At 39.3% G+C, this 19,784-nt stretch overlaps 1 protein-coding gene across 10 annotated transcripts in view; it reads right to left on the bottom strand.

The window, feature by feature from the left end:
• LOC139746781 (uncharacterized) overlaps nucleotides 1–19,784 on the bottom strand; it is a 155,402-nt gene that overhangs the window by 83,468 nt on the left and 52,150 nt on the right. For all 10 annotated transcript variants that reach the window (XM_071658320.1, XM_071658323.1, XM_071658325.1 and 7 more), the window contains exon 2: nucleotides 6,586–6,676. In XM_071658320.1, coding sequence (XP_071514421.1) covers nucleotides 6,586–6,666 — 81 coding nt within the window. In that variant the 5' untranslated portion in view covers nucleotides 6,667–6,676. The remainder of the gene's footprint in view (nucleotides 1–6,585; nucleotides 6,677–19,784) is intronic.

Genomic DNA, 19,784 nt, shown 5'->3' with positions numbered 1-19,784 from the left:
CAATCATTCTACTTACTTAGGGGTCATAAGAAAAGCTCCTTAAAATGCTTTCCTTTACCTTTCTGTTGATGGTTGATCTGATGTCATTACTATGAACAGTGATGATACTGTCACTATTCCTTGTGGTATCTTAGACAGACCAGCTTCATCAGACATGGTTCCCTTTGCTACTGCTTTGAACTTTTTCATCATTAAAAACTCTTTAATCCTTCTTCCTATCTTACCCTTAATGTTTTGTTTAGCTACTTTTTCTGATAAAATTTCATGGTTTAATTTGTCAAATGCCTTTGCAAAATTAGGGAAAGTGTCCATTCTCTCTCCTTGCATTACACTTTCATGTTCTTTTTCTTATACACGTCACTGTAATGAGCAAATAATTAGGTTTGCCTGCCTTTTCTTCATACAGATTCATATTGGTCTTCCTTTGTGCAGCTGATCTAGATCAGATGTTCTAATTTGTGTCTTTTTATCACATATGAAGTTGATTTAATAGGCCTGTACTGCTTTAGCTATTAGCTTGGATCCTCCTTTGTAAAATGTTACATAAGCCATTTTGTGAAATACAATGTTGCCTTCATCTAGAATTTGCCACATCAATAGCATTATTGGTTTTACAATTACTGCTTTTAGTCTCTTTGAGGAATAGGTCTGGGATTCCACATGGACCTAGAGCTGATTTTCTCTGAGCTAATCAATTGTCCTGAGTACACCATTTTCCAACATCTCAATATCTGAGTGCAATTTCATCACGTTTGTTAAACAATTCATCATTTAATCTTTTGCTGCATTTGGAGCTAAATGCAGATTTGCATTGTTCACGTAACATCTTGCATTTTTGCAGAGGGTTAATTTCATACTTTTCTACCACATTATTGGATCCAAGCTGATTTCTTACCATTATCTTTGTTTACATATATGAATAGTAACTCAGGGTTCCCTTCCATGTTCTACATAACTCTCTTCATTCACTCTTTGTTCTCTTCAATGGGATTTCATTATTTCCATATCTGCATCCTTTATTTTCTCATCAAGCTCTTTTATTCTTGCTGCCCTTGATGCTTACCTCTTCTTTTTTCCGTGATCTATTCATTCATTGTTTGCTCTTTGTATCTTCTATCTGGTACTGTCTTTCTTTTTGTTCTAATTAGTTCACTGATTAATTGTAATATATTCTCATAGTATATTTTCATATATGTCACTAGATTATTGCTTTTGATGATCTCATTCCAAGTTTTGCTTAAAATCCTTTCAATCCAGAATCTGATTTGTCATGGTGAATACTATTACATAACCTCTTGTTGTCCCTGGCTGATGTTCACATTCATTTACTTCAGCACTGTACACTTTAATGATTTCTATGATATTTCTATGATGTGTGGAAATAAAAAGAGTGTGGTTGAGAAAGCAGAGAAGGGTGTGTTGAAATGGTTTGGTCATATGGTTAGAATGAGTGAGGAAAGATTGACAAAGAGGATATATGTCTCAGAGGTGGAGGGAACAAGTAAGAGTGGGAGACCAAATGGGAGGTGGAAGGATGGAGTGGAAAAGAATTTCAGTGATCGGGGCTTGAACATACAGAAGGGTGGGCGGCATGCAAGGAATAGAGAGAATGGGAATGATGTGGTATATTGGGTTTGATGTGCTGTCAATGGACTGAACCAGGGCATGTGAAACATCTGGGGTAAACCATGGGAAAGGTCTATGGGGCCTGGATGTGGCTAGGGAGCTGTGGTTTTGGTGCATTACACATGACAGCTAGAGACTAAGTGTGAACGAATGTGGCCTTTTTTGTCTGTTTTCCTGGTGCTACCTAAGCAGGGAGTAGTGATGCAATTTCCTGAGAGACGGGTTAGCAACAGGAATGGATAAAGGCAAGCAAGTATGAATTTTATTCAAAACAGCCAATTTCCCCAAGCATTTTAGATAACAGAGGTTTTACTATATTTTGAATTTTCTCTTGTTCAGAAACTCTTACATCCATCATCCTATTTTATATAATGTCTGATATTTTGTTTAACTGTTTTCCCTTGTAAGATTCTGTATTTTACCTTGTCAAAAGCCCTTGCAAAACTGACAATGACAGCATCTATCTCTTTCCTTGCATTAAACAGCTAATAATTGGATCTGCATACTTTTTTCTGGTATAAATCCATGTTGAACTTCGTTTATGTAGCTGTTCTTGACAGAAGGTTCTTATGTGTCTTTTTATCACTCTTTCAGACTTTTGTTATATGAGAAGCCAAGCTATCTGGCCTGTTTTGCTTAGTATTAGCTCGGAACCCCCTTCAAGTACTGGTCTTACATATGGTATTTTGTGAAAGTCTGCAGTTTTGCTTTCATCCAGACTTTGACTCATCAGTAATGTCAATGGCTTCACTATTGCCGTTTTTGTCTCCTAAAGGATGATGGTTGGAATTCCACTTAGTCCTAGGGCAGAATTTTCTTTGAGCTGATCAACTGCTCTGATTATATCATCTTCCTATATCTCAATATCTATGGGTGCATTTTTATAATGCTGGTCAAATAGTACATCTATTAATATCTTATTGCATTTTAAGCTAAAAACTCATTTGCATTGTTTAATTAACATACTGCACATTTTCTTAGAGTCAATATCATACTCGTATCCCACTTTAAAGGATCCAATCTCTGATTTCTTGATTTTTGCTTTGTTGAGTTATGTGATCAGTATCTTGTGGTTCCTGTCATTTTTTGTATAACAATCTATTGATTCATTCTCAGTTCTCATCCGTTATTTCATTATTCCACACCTGCATATTTAATTTTCTCATCGAGTTTTTATTCTTACCTCTCTCATTGCTAACCTTTTTTTCTTTTTTGCATCATCTATTAATTCACTGTTTTGCCCTCCTGGTATCTTCCATTGTATACTGTCATTTTTCAGTCCTTGTATACTGTCTATTATTAGTCCACTGATTATAAAAATTTTTGTCTAATTTTCTATTGGTATATTTTCTTGCTTGTTGCTAGATTATTGTCTTTGAAGATCTTGTTTCTTCATGCATGATTGGAGTGGGTGAGGAATTGGAGATATTTAGGGAAACAGTGATGGCATGCGCAAGAAATACATGTGGCGTGAGAAAGGTGAGAAGTGGGCAAATTAGAAATGGTAGTGAGTGAGTGGGATGAAGAGGTAAAGTTGTTTGTGAAAGAGAAAAGAGAGGCATTAGGTCAATACAAGGAAGGAGTGCAAATGACTGGAGGATGTATGAGAGAAAGTGGCAGGTCAAGAGGAAAGTGCAAGGGTTGAAAAGAGAGCAAATAAGAGTTGGGGTGAGAGAGTATCAATAAACTTTAGAGAGAATAGAAAAGATGTTTTGGAAGGAGTTAAATAATATGCAAAAGACAAGAGAACAAATGGGAACATTGGTGAAGGGGGAAAGGGGGGATCGAAATAACAGGCAGTGATGGAGTGAGTATTTTGAAGGATTGATGAATGTGTTTGGTGATAGAGTAGCAGATGTAGGGTATTTTGGTTGAGGTGGTGTAAAAAGTGAGAGTCAGGGAGAGTGGTTTGGTGAAAAGAGATGAGGTGGTAAAACCCTTGTGGAACATGAAATCTGGCAAAGTGGCAGGAGTGGATGGTAATGCAGTTGAATTTATTAAGAAAGGGGTGACTGTGTTATTAATTGGTTGGCAACAATATTCAATGTATGTATAGATCATGGTGAAGTACCTGAGGATTGGCGGAATGCATGTATAGAGCCATTGTATAAAGGTAAAGGGGATAAAGGTGAGTGCTCTAACTCCAGAGCCATAAGTTTGTTGAGTATACCAGGAAAATTGTATGATAGAGTATTGATTGAGAGGGTGAAGGCATATAGAGAGCATCAGTTTATAGAGGAGCAGCATGGTTTCAGAAGTGGTAAAGGATGTGTGAATCAGGTGTTATTTTGAAGACTGTAAGTGAGAAATACTTAGAAAAACAGATAGATTTGTATGTGGCATTTATATTTATGGATCTGGAGAAAGCATATGATAGGGTTGATAGAGTTACTCTGTGGAAGGGTATATGGTGTGAGAGGTAAGTTGCTAGTATCAGTGAAAAGTTTTTATCAAAGGTGTAAGGCATGTGTATGAGTAGGAAGATAGGAGAGTGATTGGTTCCCTATGAAGGTTGCTCTGTGGCAGGGGTGTGTGATGTCATCATGGTTGTTTAATTTGTTTATGGATAGGGTGGTTAGGGAGGTAAATGCAAGGGTTTTGGAGAGGGGGTGAGTATGCAGTCCACTGGGGGTGAGAGGGCTTGGGAAAAGAGTCAATTGTTGTTTGCCAATGATACAGCACTGGAGTCAGATTTGAGGGAGAAACTGCAGAAGTTGATGACTGAGTTTGGAAAATGAGTGAAACGAGAAAATTGAGAGTAAATGTAAATAAGAGCAAGGTTATTAGGTTCAGTAGGGTTGAGGGACAAGTTAGTTGGGATGATAGTTTGAATGGAAAAAAATTGGAGAAAGTGAGGTGTTTTACATCTCTGGGAATGAATTTGGCAGTGAATGAAACCATGGAAATGGAAGTGAGTCATAGGGTGGGTGAGGGGGCAAAGGTTCTGGGAGCATTGAAGAATGTGAAAAGAGAGAATGTTATCTCGGAGAGCAAAAATGGGTATGCTTGAAGGAATAGTAGTTGCAACAATATTACATGGTTGCGAAGCATAGACTATACATAGGGTTGCATGGAGGAGGGTGGATGCATTGGAAATGAAATGTTTGAGGACAACAGGTGGTGTGAGGTGGTTTGATCAAGTAAGTAATGAAAGAGTAAGGGAGATGTGTGGTAATTATTAAGTGAGGTTGAGAGAAGGGAAAAGACTATTCGAATACTATGTACTCGAATACCCTTCGTCTCACATTGGTGAGCAACGGGGTCTACACCGGTCATTTCCCATCAGGCTCACACAGCCAGCAGATAGCATTTTACTGAACCTACCTGTACAACGCGGAGGTATATGAATACGAACAAAGTGAATATGAATGCTCACCTTCATAGAACATACATATACCTCCGCATAGTACAGTTAGGTTCGGTAAAATGCTATCTGCTGGCTGCGTGAGCCTGATGGGAAATGACCAGTGTAGACCCCGTTGCTCACCAACATGTGACAATGGGGTATTCAAGTACAAAGTATTTCAATAGTCATTTCCCTATTAGGGGCGATCATAGCCTAGTGGTAGGGCTCCCACCTGTTGAACAGGGGTCCTGGGTTCAATCCTGGCTGTTGGAGGTTTGTATGTTCTATGAAGGTGCGCGTTCATATGCATTTTGTTCATAAATATATGTATGTGTTAGTATGTAAATATGTATATGCTGATATGTATATGTATGTGCATGTATGTATATATGTTTATATGAGTGGCTGGGTCTTTCTTCTTCTGTTTCTTGGTGCTGCCTCGCTAATGTGGGAAATAGCGATTGAGTATAATAAATAAATAAATAAATAATCTGTATTATTTTTCAAGGATAAATTATTGCTTTCTTTGTCCCCAACTATTTTGGGGGCATTGTGTATTCACTTATTTTGTTGTTCAATTTTTCTAATTCTGAGCTAGTTCATTCTTGAATTTCCAAGATGCTGTCTGTCTCAATCATGTATTTTCACTGCTGTTCTATTCTCATTTCTGTCAGGATTTTCCATTTTTTTGTTTCTAATATAATGAAAGAAAAAGACAAAGAATAAATTGAACATCCTTCTCAGGAGTAATTTTTAAAGGTGGTACACTCTAAGTCAACATATGTTACATATTTCACAAATGCTTTAAATATTTCTTTCAAGTTTTCCTTCTGCATAAACATACCTAAAAATAACTTAAAATAGATGCATTGTTTCATGAGGGTCAGCAAAGTAGTGCCTAACAGTGCACTATACTGTCCAATACATAATTCCAATCAATATCATGAATCCTGATACCGTATTGTTCACTGGTACAACAAAAACTACTTTGTTTTTGCACTCCTGACTAACTGATGTACATCTCTATATCGCTTCTTCAAAATAAAACCAAACGTTAATAACTTTCTTATTACATTCTTCTTCAGTCTTTACTTAACATGAGAGCTCTTACTCAAAATAAATTCATTAAAGCATCCATCAGTGTTCACAGTTCAAACAATTTGACAGTGTGCTAAGAAAATATACATATAAGACTTGTTTTATTTGCGTAAGTAGGCAAGACAACACTATCCATCAAAGGTGTTAATACAGTTCGTGTTTGAGAGTAACAATATATTGCTGAGGTATTACTCTCTAAAACAATGTATTGACAATTGAACATTCATGGGAATATGTAGAACAAAACAAATCAGTTAAAGTGTTCACAAACTTGATGGAAACAAACTATGAGTTAATCTTAAAGAACATACCTTTTTGCTGAAGTCTTCATTCACTCGAATGATAAAACCTTTGAGCATGAAAATAGCCCTTGCCTACCTCACCATTAATACCTTAGTTTGGGACTACATTATTTGTAAAAGTATTTTGTACTACCGTATTTGTGTATAAGTAAAGAATATAATCACCAACCAGTGTTTCATACAGAATGTAAAAGCACATCAGTGCTATCTCACCTGGTCCCTGAGTATTGTGAGGATATCTGCAAAAGTGGACTTGTGATTGTTCCACTTTAGTGACAGAAGCTCATCCGTCATCGTGTTTATTCTGGAAGAAAAATAGAGTTACATCAGTCAGATCATCCTTTACGGTTTAGATTTTTCCAGTTTTTAGACCAGCTTTAATCCATATTCTACAAGAATATGAAAACTGTAATATAAATCTGTAACACATCAGATGTTTTTGTCTTTCAACAGCAATTGTGAATTATACAGTACTAAGTTAGCGAATAAGACCACATAACATTACATAACATTGGTTCTCAGTGAATGTAGGTTTGCGGCAGGGGTGTGTGATGTCTCCATGGTTGTTTAATTTGTTTATGGATGGGGTTGTTAGGGAGGTGAATGCAAGAGTTTTGGAAAGAGGGGCAAGGATGAAGTCTGTTGGGGATGAGAGAGCTTGGGAAGTGAGTCAGTTGTTGTTCGCTGATGATACAGCGCTGGTGGCTGATTCATGTGAGAAACTGCAGAAGCTGGTGACTGAGTTTGGTAAAGTGTGTGAAAGAAGAAAGTTAAGAGTAAATGTGAATAAGAGCAAGGTTATTAGGTACAGTAGGGTTGAGGGTCAAGTCAATTGGGAGGTGAGTTTGAATGGAGAAAAACTGGAGGAAGTGAAGTGTTTTAGATATCTGGGAGTGGATCTGGCAGCGGATGGAAACATGGAAGCGGAAGTGGATCATAGGGTGGGGGAGGGGGCGAAAATTCTGGGAGCCTTGAAGAATGTGTGGAAGTCGAGAACATTATCTCGGAAAGCAAAAATGGGTATGTTTGAAGGAATAGTGGTTCCAACAATGTTGTATGGTTGCGAGGCGTGGACTATGGATAGAGTTGTGCGCAGGAGGATGGATGTGCTGGAAATGAGATGTTTGAGGACAATGTGTGGTGTGAGGTGGTTTGATCGAGTAAGTAACGTAAGGGTAAGAGAGATGTGTGGAAATAAAAAGAGCGTGGTTGAGAGAGCAGAAGAGGGTGTTTTGAAATGGTTTGGTCACATGGAGAGAATGAGTGAGGAAAGATTGACCAAGAGGATATATGTGTCGGAGGTGGAGGGAACGAGGAGAAGAGGGAGACCAAATTGGAGGTGGAAAGATGGAGTGAAAAAGATTTTGTGTGATCGGGGCCTGAACATGCAGGAGGGTGAAAGGAGGGCAAGGAATAGAGTGAATTGGAGCGATGTGGTATACCAGGGTTGACGTGCTGTCAGTGGATTGAATCAAGGCATGTGAAGCGTCTGGGGTAAACCATGGAGAGCTGTGTAGGTATGTATATTTGCGTGTGTGGACGTATGTATATACATGTGTATGGGGGTGGGTTGGGCCATTTCTTTCGTCTGTTTCCTTGCGCTACCTCGCAAACGCGGGAGACAGCAAAAAAAAAAAAAAAAAAAAAAACATTACACTACTCGAGATTATATATTACAGGGCAAATTAAGGGAAAAAGGAATAGTAATGGCACAGCAAATGATGTAAAGCACCATTCTCACAGCCTATTTTATAACCACCTTCAATGGTTAACTAGTGCTGACACCTTCAGTACTGTATTGTTGAAGTACATTCCTTAAAATCAGAGCATAGTTTAGATGTTTTTCTCACAATAATCATTATATTTGTATCTATAAATTAAACACAAGCAACTCTCTCATGGTATTCATGTGCTCCTGAGTGTATCATGAAATTTACCATCTTGGTGTTTACAAATGCTATTTAGCATATGAAGTATTGTATAAAAGTTTAGAGTTGGTTTTATTGCATATCACAAGCTTTTGCATGTGTAATTCATATCACTAGAGGCTGGGCCTCTCATCATATAGTTGGTACACTTGTCCAGCTTTGCCAACGTCCACCTGTTGCACCAGTGCCTCGTGGAAGTAGCTTGCATTTTCACATTGTTTTTTTACACATTTTTAGCACTGTTATCACAGTTTTAAATTGTAAAATCCATTTACATAACCATGAATATAGCATCTACATTGCAAGTACAGACATTCAGAAAGTGTAAATGCTCAACTGTAGGTGTCATGAAAGCCGTACATAAGATGAAATGTGGCAAAGCAGGTGGAGTGGATGGTATTGCCGTTGAATCTATTACGAAAGGGGGTTACTGTCTTGTTGATTGGTTGGTAAGATTTTCAATGTATGTATGGATATGGCAATATGCCAGAGGATAGGCAGAATACATATAAAGTGCCATTATATAAAGGCAAGGGGGAATAAAGTTGAGTGTTCAAATTAGAGGTATAAGTTTGTTGAGTGTACTTGGTAAACTGCATGGCAGGATATTGATTGAAAGGGTGATGGCAAGTACAGAGCATCAGATTGGGGAGGAGCAGTGTAGTTTCAGAAGTGGTAGAGGAGGTGTGAATCAGATGTTTGCTTAAAAGATATGTCAGAAATACAGAGAAACATGAATTTGTATGTGGCATTTATGGATCTGGAGATATATGACACAGTTAATGGAGATTCCTTGTAGATGGTCTTAAGAACATACAGTGTGGGACAAAAGTTACTCAAGCAGTGAGAAGTTTTTATCAAGGGTGTAAGGCATGTCTCTGAATTGGAAGAGAGTAAAGTGAATGGTTCCAAGTGAATGTTGGTCTAAGACAGGGGTGTGAGATGTCACCATGGTTGTTTACTTTGTTCATGGATGGGGAGGTAAGGGAGGGAAATGCAAGAGTCTTGGAGGGGTGAGTATGTGGCCTTTAGGGAATGGGAAGGCCTGGGAAGTGAGTCATTTGTTTGCTGATGCTACAGCACTAGTGGCAGATTCAAGTGTGATCAAGAGAGAAACTGCAAAGTTGGTGACTGAGTTTGGAAGAGTATGTGAAAGGAGGAAGTTGAAAGTAACTGTGAATTAAAGCAAGGTTTTTAGGCTTAGCAGGATTGAGGGACAAGTTAGTTAGGGTGTGAGTTTGAATGGAGAAAACTTGGAGGAAGTGAAGTGTTTCAGTAACCTGGGAGTGGATATGACAGCAAATGGAACCATGGGAATGGAAGTGAGTCATAGGGTGGTTGAGGGGGCAAAGGTTTTAGGAATGATGAAGAATGTGGAAAGAGAGAATGGTATCTGGGAGGGCAAAAATGGGTATGTTTGAAGGTCTAGTAATCTCACCCATATTATTATATGGATGCAAGGCATGGGCTATAGATAAGGCTGTGCAGAGGAGGGTGGATGTATTGGAAATGAAATGTTTGGGAACAATATGTGGTGTGAGGTGGTTTGATTAAGTAATGAAAGGATAAGAGATGAGGTGTGGTAATAAAAAGAGTGAGGGCTGAAGAGGGTGTGCTGAAATGGCCAGGAAATATGGAGAGAATGTGCGAGGAAAGGTTGACAAAGAGGATATATGTGTCAGAAGTGGAGGGGACATGGAGAATGGGAGACCAAATTCAATATGGAAAGAATGAGAGAAAATGATTTTGAGCAAATGGGGCCTGAACATGCTGGAGGGTGAACGGCATGCAAGGGATAGAGTAAATTGGAATGATGTGGTACAGTACGGTTGATGGGCTCTCAGTAGATTGAACTAGGGCACATGAAGCACCTAGGTTAAGCCATGGAAAGGTCTGTGGAGCCTGGATGTAGATAGGGAAGTGTGGTTTTGATGCAGTACACATGACAGCTAGAGTGGATGTGGCTTTTCTTTGTCTTTTCCTGATGCTGAAAATAGCGATCGAGCATGAAAAAATACTTGAATGAAATTCTAATATGTGTCAGCATAAACTTCTATGGTGTAGTGGTTAGCATTCCTGACCGTGACGCATTTATGGGCCATCCAGGGTTGAGCGCATAAGTTCAAATCCTGGTTGCAGCAGTCAGTCCACAGTCAACCGAGCTGTTCATCCACCAATATGGGTTGATCAATAAAATGGGAACTCCATCAAGGGGTGGTTAAGGCAAAAGAGTTTCCACTTATCCCTGTCCTTAAGTGCATCTCTCGCATACACAGTTCCATGCACTCTTCCACCATTTCTCTCCCTCCTGTATTCCTCCACCTTATTTGCCCATATCACAGGTGATCTTCCTCTCACACCAACCCCTTTAATTGTACTATCTTACACTCTCCTTGTAAACTCCCAGTCTTGCATTCTTTCCACATGCCCAAATCACCTCAAAGTATTGTGTTTCACTCATCCTACCACTCCACAATTTATTCCCTTTGCATCCCTTGCCAAACCACATCACTCATATACCCCTTCATTTCAATCTTCATTCCATCTAGTCAAACCACATGCTCTTCTCAAATAGCTTATTTCCACTGACTGGATTCTTGACATCTGTGATTCATTCCATGTCCATGTTTTGGCTGCATAAGTTAGGGTTGGGAAAACTATGCTCTCCCTTAATCCTCTCTTCACTTCCGTAATTACACCTCTACCCTTCATTATTCTATTAAGGGGCCCAATGATTCTTCTACCCTGTATTGCTCTCCCCCTTATCTCTACTTACATGTTACCAATCTTACCCAAGACAGCTCCTAAATACTTAAATTCTTTCACTTCTTCCCATCTTTCTCAGCCCATATCCAAAGCACAATTTAGTACACTTTCTTCTTTCACTCTGTATGGTTTTACAAAATCTATACTTTCACTGTTTCATACACCATTGCTTTACTTTTACTTGCATTTACCCTCAATCACCTATGCTTACACACATCATAAAACACACTTACAAACTTCTCCAACTCCTCTTCACTCTCAGCAAACAGCACAGTATCATCCGCAAACAGGCTTGCCACTATCCATCATATCTCACCACCACACTCCATCTCTGCACCCCTTTTCCTTAGCTTTGCTTTCATCTCTCTTACCACTCCATCCATATATATATATATATATATATATATATATATATATATATATATATATATATATATATATATATATATATATATTAAAAGCCACTGTGACATCACACAACCCTGCCTCACACCTACATGTATCCCAAAACTTTTGCTCAACTCTCCATCTACTCTTACACATGCATTTACTCCTCTATAGAAGGCTTTCAAACCATCCATCAGTTTGTCCCCCTGCACCATATATCCTTAACACATCCCATAAAGCGTTTCACTCAACTCTGTCATATGCTTTCTCCAGATCCACAAAAGCTGCATACAGCTTCTTACCTTTTGCTAAATACTTTTCCATGGTCATCTTTACAACAAAAATCTGATCCACACATCCTCTACCTTTCCTAAATCCCCTTGCTCTTCACTTATTCTGCATTAAGTCACTTTCATCACTATATCAATTAACATTCTTGAATTCACTTTTCCTGATATACTTAACTGAGTTATTCCCCTATAATTGCTACGTACAAGGAACAATAATAGCTTTCATCCAATCCACAGGCACAACCTGTTTTCTTGGTAAATCACATATCAGATATATCCACTCTATCACACTTTCTCCTCCATTCTTCAGCATTTCAGCCATAATCCCATCCACTCCAGGTGCATCTCCTACCTTCAGCCTCATTATTGCCCTTCTTACTTCCTTTTTTTGCTATAGGCCTTTGCTCTTGCATCCTGTTCCTTCCATCCTCCTTACCCATGCATTTAACAGCTGCTGCCTTCCCTTATCCCACATTCATGAGTTCATCAAAATACTCTTTCCATCTTCCTTTCATTTCCTCCTTTTGATTCAGCAACTCCCCTTCCTTACTTCTTACATTAACTTTTCCACACTTACATCCACCTCTTTTCTTTTTCACCTCCTTCCAGTATAGTTTCTTAGTATCCCCAAACTTTCACTTAACTTTCTAGCCCATTATCCCTTAGAAATGGCCATCCCCCCTTATTCATGTAGGCAAACAGTCCATTAATTCCAAAAATAAGTCTTGTGCCTCTCATTAAACAGTTCATTAATCTCTGAAGTTTCAGAAAGTATCCCCTGATACACTGTCAGTATTCTGTAATCATCACAATTAAAGATGTACCTTGTTTTCTGTTGCCACCCTGGGTGTCCCTAATAATTATCTAGAAAACATCTACACACTGTGGAATGCCAGTGTGCTTATTAATCCCCCTAGAAGTGTTATGCATGCCACTTCAGGATGGTCTATAATCTATATGACAAAACCTGACCAGTTTCATCTATCGTTCTTATTTCTACCTACACCCCAATAGCAAGATTCCTTAACAAGAATCGTGTCAAATATAGTCCACACCAGCTTTCTAAGTTGTATATAAACATGAACTCTGTTGGTGTTGTGTTGGTCAGCTAAAGATGATAGGTCTTTATTCAGGTGGGGAATAAGCTCAGTTCAAAGTCCTGTTATGTAATTTTGTGTGCCTTGCCCTTAGAGTTTTATTTTTGTAATATCTTGTGTTTCAGTATTTATGTGGGGCTGTAGCAGTGGCTGGTGATTGTTTCTATGATGATTATTAATTTGTATATCTATAACATCTAATGTAACGTGAATTAAGTTTTTAGCCCTCAAGGGGCTCTAATAATACCTGAAAATGGTCATTAGCCATGACTCTCTAATCAGTTCACAGAGTTAGCAATCTAGTGCTAAAGATCAGTTATCCACATAATGTAATAGGGTTTGTAAGGCTGATAGCGTTGGTAATCATATTATACTTTGGTTTTCCTTTTTTTTTCACCTTCATTTAAACTGGGCGACATCCCTTTTCAGTCTGTAAAGATGCATTACATCACAAGCAAATACAATTTGCACTGGGAAAGAATCCTAGTTACCCATACATTGTAACATGATGGAGGAAAGTACGACCTTAGTATGAATGCTCAGTGTGCCACAAGCAAGGTAGTGATAGTATTTGGGGAATTAATGATACTGACGATGATTCAGCAGATGAAATGTTTGCTCTGAGAACACTCCTCTATATATCAGTTATCCACTGGTGATGGTAGACAAAGATGGATGTGTTGAAAAGTCAAATGACCAGCAGTAAGCCAAGCACATGCAGAACACAAAGGTTAATTGTTTGTACAGCATAAATAAGATTAATTTACCCTATTTTTTTTTTACTTAACAATTCTTTATTAAAAGAAAAAAAAATATTTTTACGAATTTTTCAGACACCATCCATCCTGGGGACCCATCTAAATTTTCACGGTTGCATCCTTTAAGGATGATTATAATTGCAGAATACAACCAATTTGTTTTGTGAATTCCTTTTGAGGATTAGATAATTTTCATGGGATCAAGCCAACATTTAGTGTACCTTGTAGTACCATCCAACTCCTTTGTAAGAGAGGTACAATAATTGGTGGTCTCTCCAGAAGCACTCTGAATTGACTTTATCTTTTTTTTTTTCCAGAAATCAGAGTCCCATTGTTTTTAATGAATGACGTAATATATTAACATAATAATATACTTGTGAAAGAGCCTCATATATTTCTGTAGGAGCCCAGCTGAAAGAAATAGTCCCTGTGAACTGTGAACTACAGTGTAGCTCTGGCAAAAAGAAGTGAGAACACAATCATCATACCACATTCAGTTATATAGTTGAGGAGAATGCACTCTCCAGTGAACTCTAACCCTTTTTGACACAGTCCCCAACTACCTTGTAAGAACTTAAAAACTTAAAGGAAAGCACAAAGAGTTCAGAAAAAATAAAATGCAGCATGAAACAGCAATTAGGAACAAATGACACTCTTAAGAAAACCAGAAATGAGTGATCCTGACAGCTCCAGGTAATAATCATGATCATTTTGATGTTAGCAGGAAACCCATATGCTGCCTAGTTTTGATGAGGACAATCAAGAGGAATTTTCATGCAATCTGAGCATTTAACTGAGATTTTAAAATGGCCAGGTCAGTGTTGGATTATCCTCTTTCAGATGGTTTTGACTAGTCCAGCATGCTCAGTCTGTTTATTCATTCTTTATCATCAAGTTAAGGATTATCAATATGTTAAGACTGTATACTAATAGCTCAACATTATCACATTAAGTTTGGAAAGGAAAGTAGGGGTACAACCAGTTTTATATGAAGGACACTCATTCGTTAAGTAAAATGTACCTGTTGGCTCCAAGCCAATGAGTTTTAGCTGAGCAATTCAAGTAGGCCATGCCAAAAGAGGAGAGCCTGTATCTGGATGAAGAGGAAACCATTAAGCTGAATGAGACTACAACACTTATGATTTCATACAGACTCAACTAAGAAGGTTTAAGCACCAACAAAATGGATCCTCATGGGCAGGGTAGGCAACTGAATGCACGTCCAAGTCCACTAGTAAATAGAGGGAAGGGATGTTTCAAATCACAGCCACATAAATTCACTCAGTATGGGAGGAGCTCCATCACCTGTTGTAATCATAAATGTCAGGGCCAAGTTGCATCACAGTACTTGCAGTTGAATAAGGGAAAACCAAAGGAAGCAGTTGCCCTCATGGTTGAGCAGTCAAATGAGGAAAAACATAAGGAGGCTGTTACCCTCTTAGTTTACCTATCGAGAAGTACTGGCCCTGTTGTAGAGAATTTAGATTTCATAAACCTGGGCCAGCCCAAATTTGAAATCTTTTTGTTTGATGACACTTTAGCCATGTCTTATTCCATTGAAATTCATTACCCTGTTCAGATTTTGCATGACACAGGCACCTCTCACAATATACTATTGAGAGTTGATCCACATATGAAGGATTGATTTAACTGTTAGTCAAGTGAATCTGAAAGCCAAGCATACAGACAAGGCAGCTCCATTTTGTAAGATATATCTAAGGACCACAAAAACGATACAGACTCTGAATATGATCGAGTTGGGACTGAGGGCTCCAAACTTATAATAATTCCTACTGGGTACTGATACTGCTGGCTCTCAAGTGATCCTTGCCTCTGTTGTGTCAAAGACCCTCACCCATGGAAATAACAGTGGGTTGCCAGAGGCTGAGGTGTGTGATTATGATAAGTATGTCAGAATGCATAAGGGATAATAGGTCTAGGGTGAGAGACAGCCCTAGTGCTATGATGGCTGAAAGCATAAAGGGCTGGGGTGCATGCCTATCTGGATGATGTGGTCTTCTTCAGTGATGTGTTGGCAGAAAACCCAGTATGACTATGGGCCCTGCTCCACTGCTTAAGCAATACCAGGCTCATAGTCTACCTGGTGAAAAGTGAGTTCAGGCCCACTTGGATCATGATCCTGGGACACATGATCAGACAGAGCCACATCATACATTACTGGTTTTCCAAGAATGTCCAGACCCAGTTTTATGCAGAGGGATGACATTAGAAGGGGGAAGACAAAATAATAAGTGTTCAGATGGTGACCTCAGCCCTGTCAAATACCTCTTGAAATCTAGTTTGTAGACACAATTTCTTGTTTCAAAATAAGGATATGAGCCTTTTCTTCTTGGGACAACTTCTTAAGACCCATGGTTAGTTACTGTTATAGGAAAAATATCACTCAGAACAAGTGTGAGAATACAAATAAACACAAGGATAGCGAGTTCAAGTTGCATCCTTCCACTCTCTACAAAACAAGTTAACAGAGGCAGCAAGTCATATGACATGACTTCTAAGACTGTACCAAGCAGCCAGATATATAATATCTCCACTATAAGCAAGTGATAGGATTCACTCTGCATGTAAAACCTGATGCATAAAAGCCTTCAAGTATTCAAAACAGTAATTGTTGGATTTTTTCATTTTTGCTGAGTGCGTAATGTCATTTTTTTTCAGGGTGGTGTCATATTTTTGTGTGAAGATCTGTTAGTGGATAGTATATATATGAAAGGGTAAGAGAGATGTGTGGAAATAAAAAGAGTGTGGTTGAAAGAGCAGAAGAGGGTGTGTTGAAATGGTTTGGCCATTTGGAGAGAATGAGTGAAGAAAGGTAGTCAAAGAGGGTATATATGTCAGAGGAGGAGGGAACAAGGAGAAGCAGGAGACCAAATTGGAGGTGGGGGGATGAAGTGAAAAAGATTTTGTGCGACTGGGGCCTGAACATGTAGGAGGGTGAGAGGCTTGCAAGGAACACAGTGAATTGGAAAGATGTGGTATACCAGGGTCAACATGCTGTCAATGGACTGAACCAGGGCATGTGAAATGTCTGGGGTAAACCATGGAAAGGTCTGTGGGGCTTGGATGTAGATAGGGAGCTGTGGTTTCAGAGCATTACATATGACAGCTAAAGACTCTGTGAATGAATGTGGCCTTTTTTGTCTTTTCCTGGGACTACCTCGCTGAAGCAGGGGGTAGCGATGCTGTTTCCTGTGGGATAGGGTAGCACCGGGAATGTATAAAGGCAAGCAAGTATGAATATGTATATGTGTATGCAGAATTTTTTTTTAATACAGTTTGTTAAAGACCAGTGCATAGTTAATACTGTAGACTTTTTTCCAATCTTTCTCCATGCATTTTGCTTCATCATATATATTTTGAATTAAATGTCCTATATTCATTTTCATTTTATTCTTGAAATACATGAGATGCTTCAGCCATGTGGACACTGCCAGTCATCAGATAAACTGATTACAAATAATACAACACAATGTAAAGAACAAAACAGGAATAAATCACATCTTGGGATGTTACAAATGAGACCATTGATGTAGATATGTTGATTGGTGTATCGCATTCCCTTGGAGTTCATGCATGGCAGTGTGGTCAGCAGGGGTTAAACTCAATAAGTATGTGGTTGGGGAACCAAGGAAAGGTCTTTGAGGCCTGGTTGTGGATAGGGGCTGTGGTTTCAGTACATTACACATGGCAGCTATAGAAGAGATGTGAGCAAAAGAGGCCATTTCTTCATCTCTTCCTAGTACTACCACACTAATATGGGAAACAGAGAAGTATGACAAAAGGAGTCCTGGTGTTACCCAGGATCTTTTTCCAGAGGCTCTTGCAGCCCAAAATTGTGCTTCTTTGGGTAGCAGGGAAATTTGAACTCCTCTGGAGTGAAAAGTTCTTTGATGGAACTGTACTCCCAATGATACTACTTCATCAAACATAACTTTTCACTTGCTATGTAACCTCAAGCAAGTGGAGTCTGGTGACACCTATGTATCCTCTTGCACACAGTGTGGTTTCTTGTAAGGGGGGGTCCATCTGTGTGTATATATATATTCATTTATATATATATTTATTTTGCTTTGTTGCTGTCTCCCGCGTTTGCGAGGTAGCGCAAGGAAACAGACGAAAGAAATGGCCCAACCCACCCCCATACACATGTATATACATACACGTCCACACACTCAAATATACATACCTATACATCTCAATGTACACATATATATACACACACAGACACATACATATATACCCATGCACACAATTCACACTGTCTGCCTTTATTCATTCCCATCGCCACCTCGCCACACATGGAATACCATCCCCCTCTCCCCTCATGTGTGCGGGGTAGCGCTAGGAAAAGACAACAAAGGCCTCATTTGTTCACACTCAGTCTCTAGCTGTCATGCACTAATGCCCGAAACCACAGCTCCCTTTCCACATCCAGGCCCCACACAGCTTTCCATGGTTTACCCCAGACGCTTCACATGCCCTGATTCAATCCACTGACAGCACATCAACCCCGGTATACCACATCGATCCAGTTCACTCTATTCCTTGCCCACCTTTCACCCTCCTGCATGTTCAGGCCCCGATCACTCAAAATCTTTTTCACTCCATCTTTCCACCTCCAATTTGGTCTCCCACTTCTCCTCGTTCCCTCCACCTCCGACACATATATCCTCTTGGTCAATCTTTCCTCACTCATTCTCTCCATGTGCCCAAACCATTTCAAAACACCCTCTTCTGCTCTCTCAACCACGCTCTTTTTATTTCCACACATCTTTCTTACCCTTATATGACTTACTCGATCAAACCACCTCACACCACACATTGTCCTCAAACATCTCATTTCCAGCACATCCACCCTCCTGCGCACAACTCTATCCATAGCCCACGCCTCGCAACCATACAACATTGTTGGAACCACTATTCCTTCAAACATACCCATTTTTGCTTTCCGAGATAATGTTCTCGACTTCCACACATTTTTCAAGGCTCCCAGGATTTTCGCCCCCTCCCCCACCCTATGGTTCACTTCCGCTTCCATGGTTCCATCCGCTGCCAGATCCACTCCCAGATATCTAAAACACTTTACTTCCTCCAGTTTTTCTCCATTCAAACTTACCTTCCAATTGACTTGACCCTCAACCCTACTGTACCTAATAACCTTGCTCTTATTCACATTTACTCTTAACTTTCTTCTTTCACACACTTTACCAATCTCAGTCACCAGATAGATAGATGGACCCCACTTAGAAGAAGCCACACACGGGCAAGAGGATAAGCTTACCAAAGACAAAAACCATATAATGACAAGAAAAGGACAGGCAATTATTCCTGATTCTTCCCTGTCAATAGGAACTTTCAGCTGCAACTGCCCCTTTTGTCCCAGAAGGGTCCATGTTCCCCTACTCCCATAGGAAGTGCAGTCTTGAGCTGTTCCTAGTTGCTGTGCCAGACCATGGGTCAAACCCAATCAGCATTTCACAGTCACATGATTTTTTGCCAATGGGGGATGATGTTTGAGCCAACATTTTTCCCATTTTCAATATAAGCTGGTGACATTAGCACCAACCCAGGACCATCAGAGTACAATTACCCATAATATCACCAAAAAGCACTTTTTCATATGCCTCTAGTGGTCACCTTCATTACATATCTCTGTACTCCATAAAAGACTACCTAGAACTATGTACCTGCAATAGCCACTCTTACACAAACACCCAATGCACCCTCTAAAGCCCTCATGCTCTTAACATTAGCACTTCACAAGCAATAACATAAAATGGACAACCCCTCTACACTAAATATTGCACAGTTCAACACCAGTGGCATCACAAATAAACTCACAAAAGTTTGGTTTTCTTAAAGAACATAACATCTGCTTAGCCCTCATCCACGAAACCAAACTTGCAGCCAGATCCTTCCTGCCTCCTTTCTTTGATTACATAACCCTATGGCATGACATTCAACATGGAAGAGGACTCATGACGTTTACACATGACAACATCCCATTCACAACTCCAAGCACAACACAGATCACAAACAGTGAAAACATTTTCACTCTTGAAATACACTAAATAAAAATAAAGCACACAGCAATAACTACACATAATAATACCTAAATAGCTCCCCTTTCCACCAACCCTCCTAGATACTCTCGCTGACTGCAGA

This window comes from Panulirus ornatus, chromosome 66 (assembly GCF_036320965.1).
Source record: "Panulirus ornatus isolate Po-2019 chromosome 66, ASM3632096v1, whole genome shotgun sequence".
Lineage (NCBI taxonomy): Eukaryota > Metazoa > Arthropoda > Malacostraca > Decapoda > Palinuridae > Panulirus > Panulirus ornatus.
The sequence above is the reverse complement of the archived record's forward strand: the minus strand, read 5'-3'. Positions and strand labels throughout refer to the sequence as shown.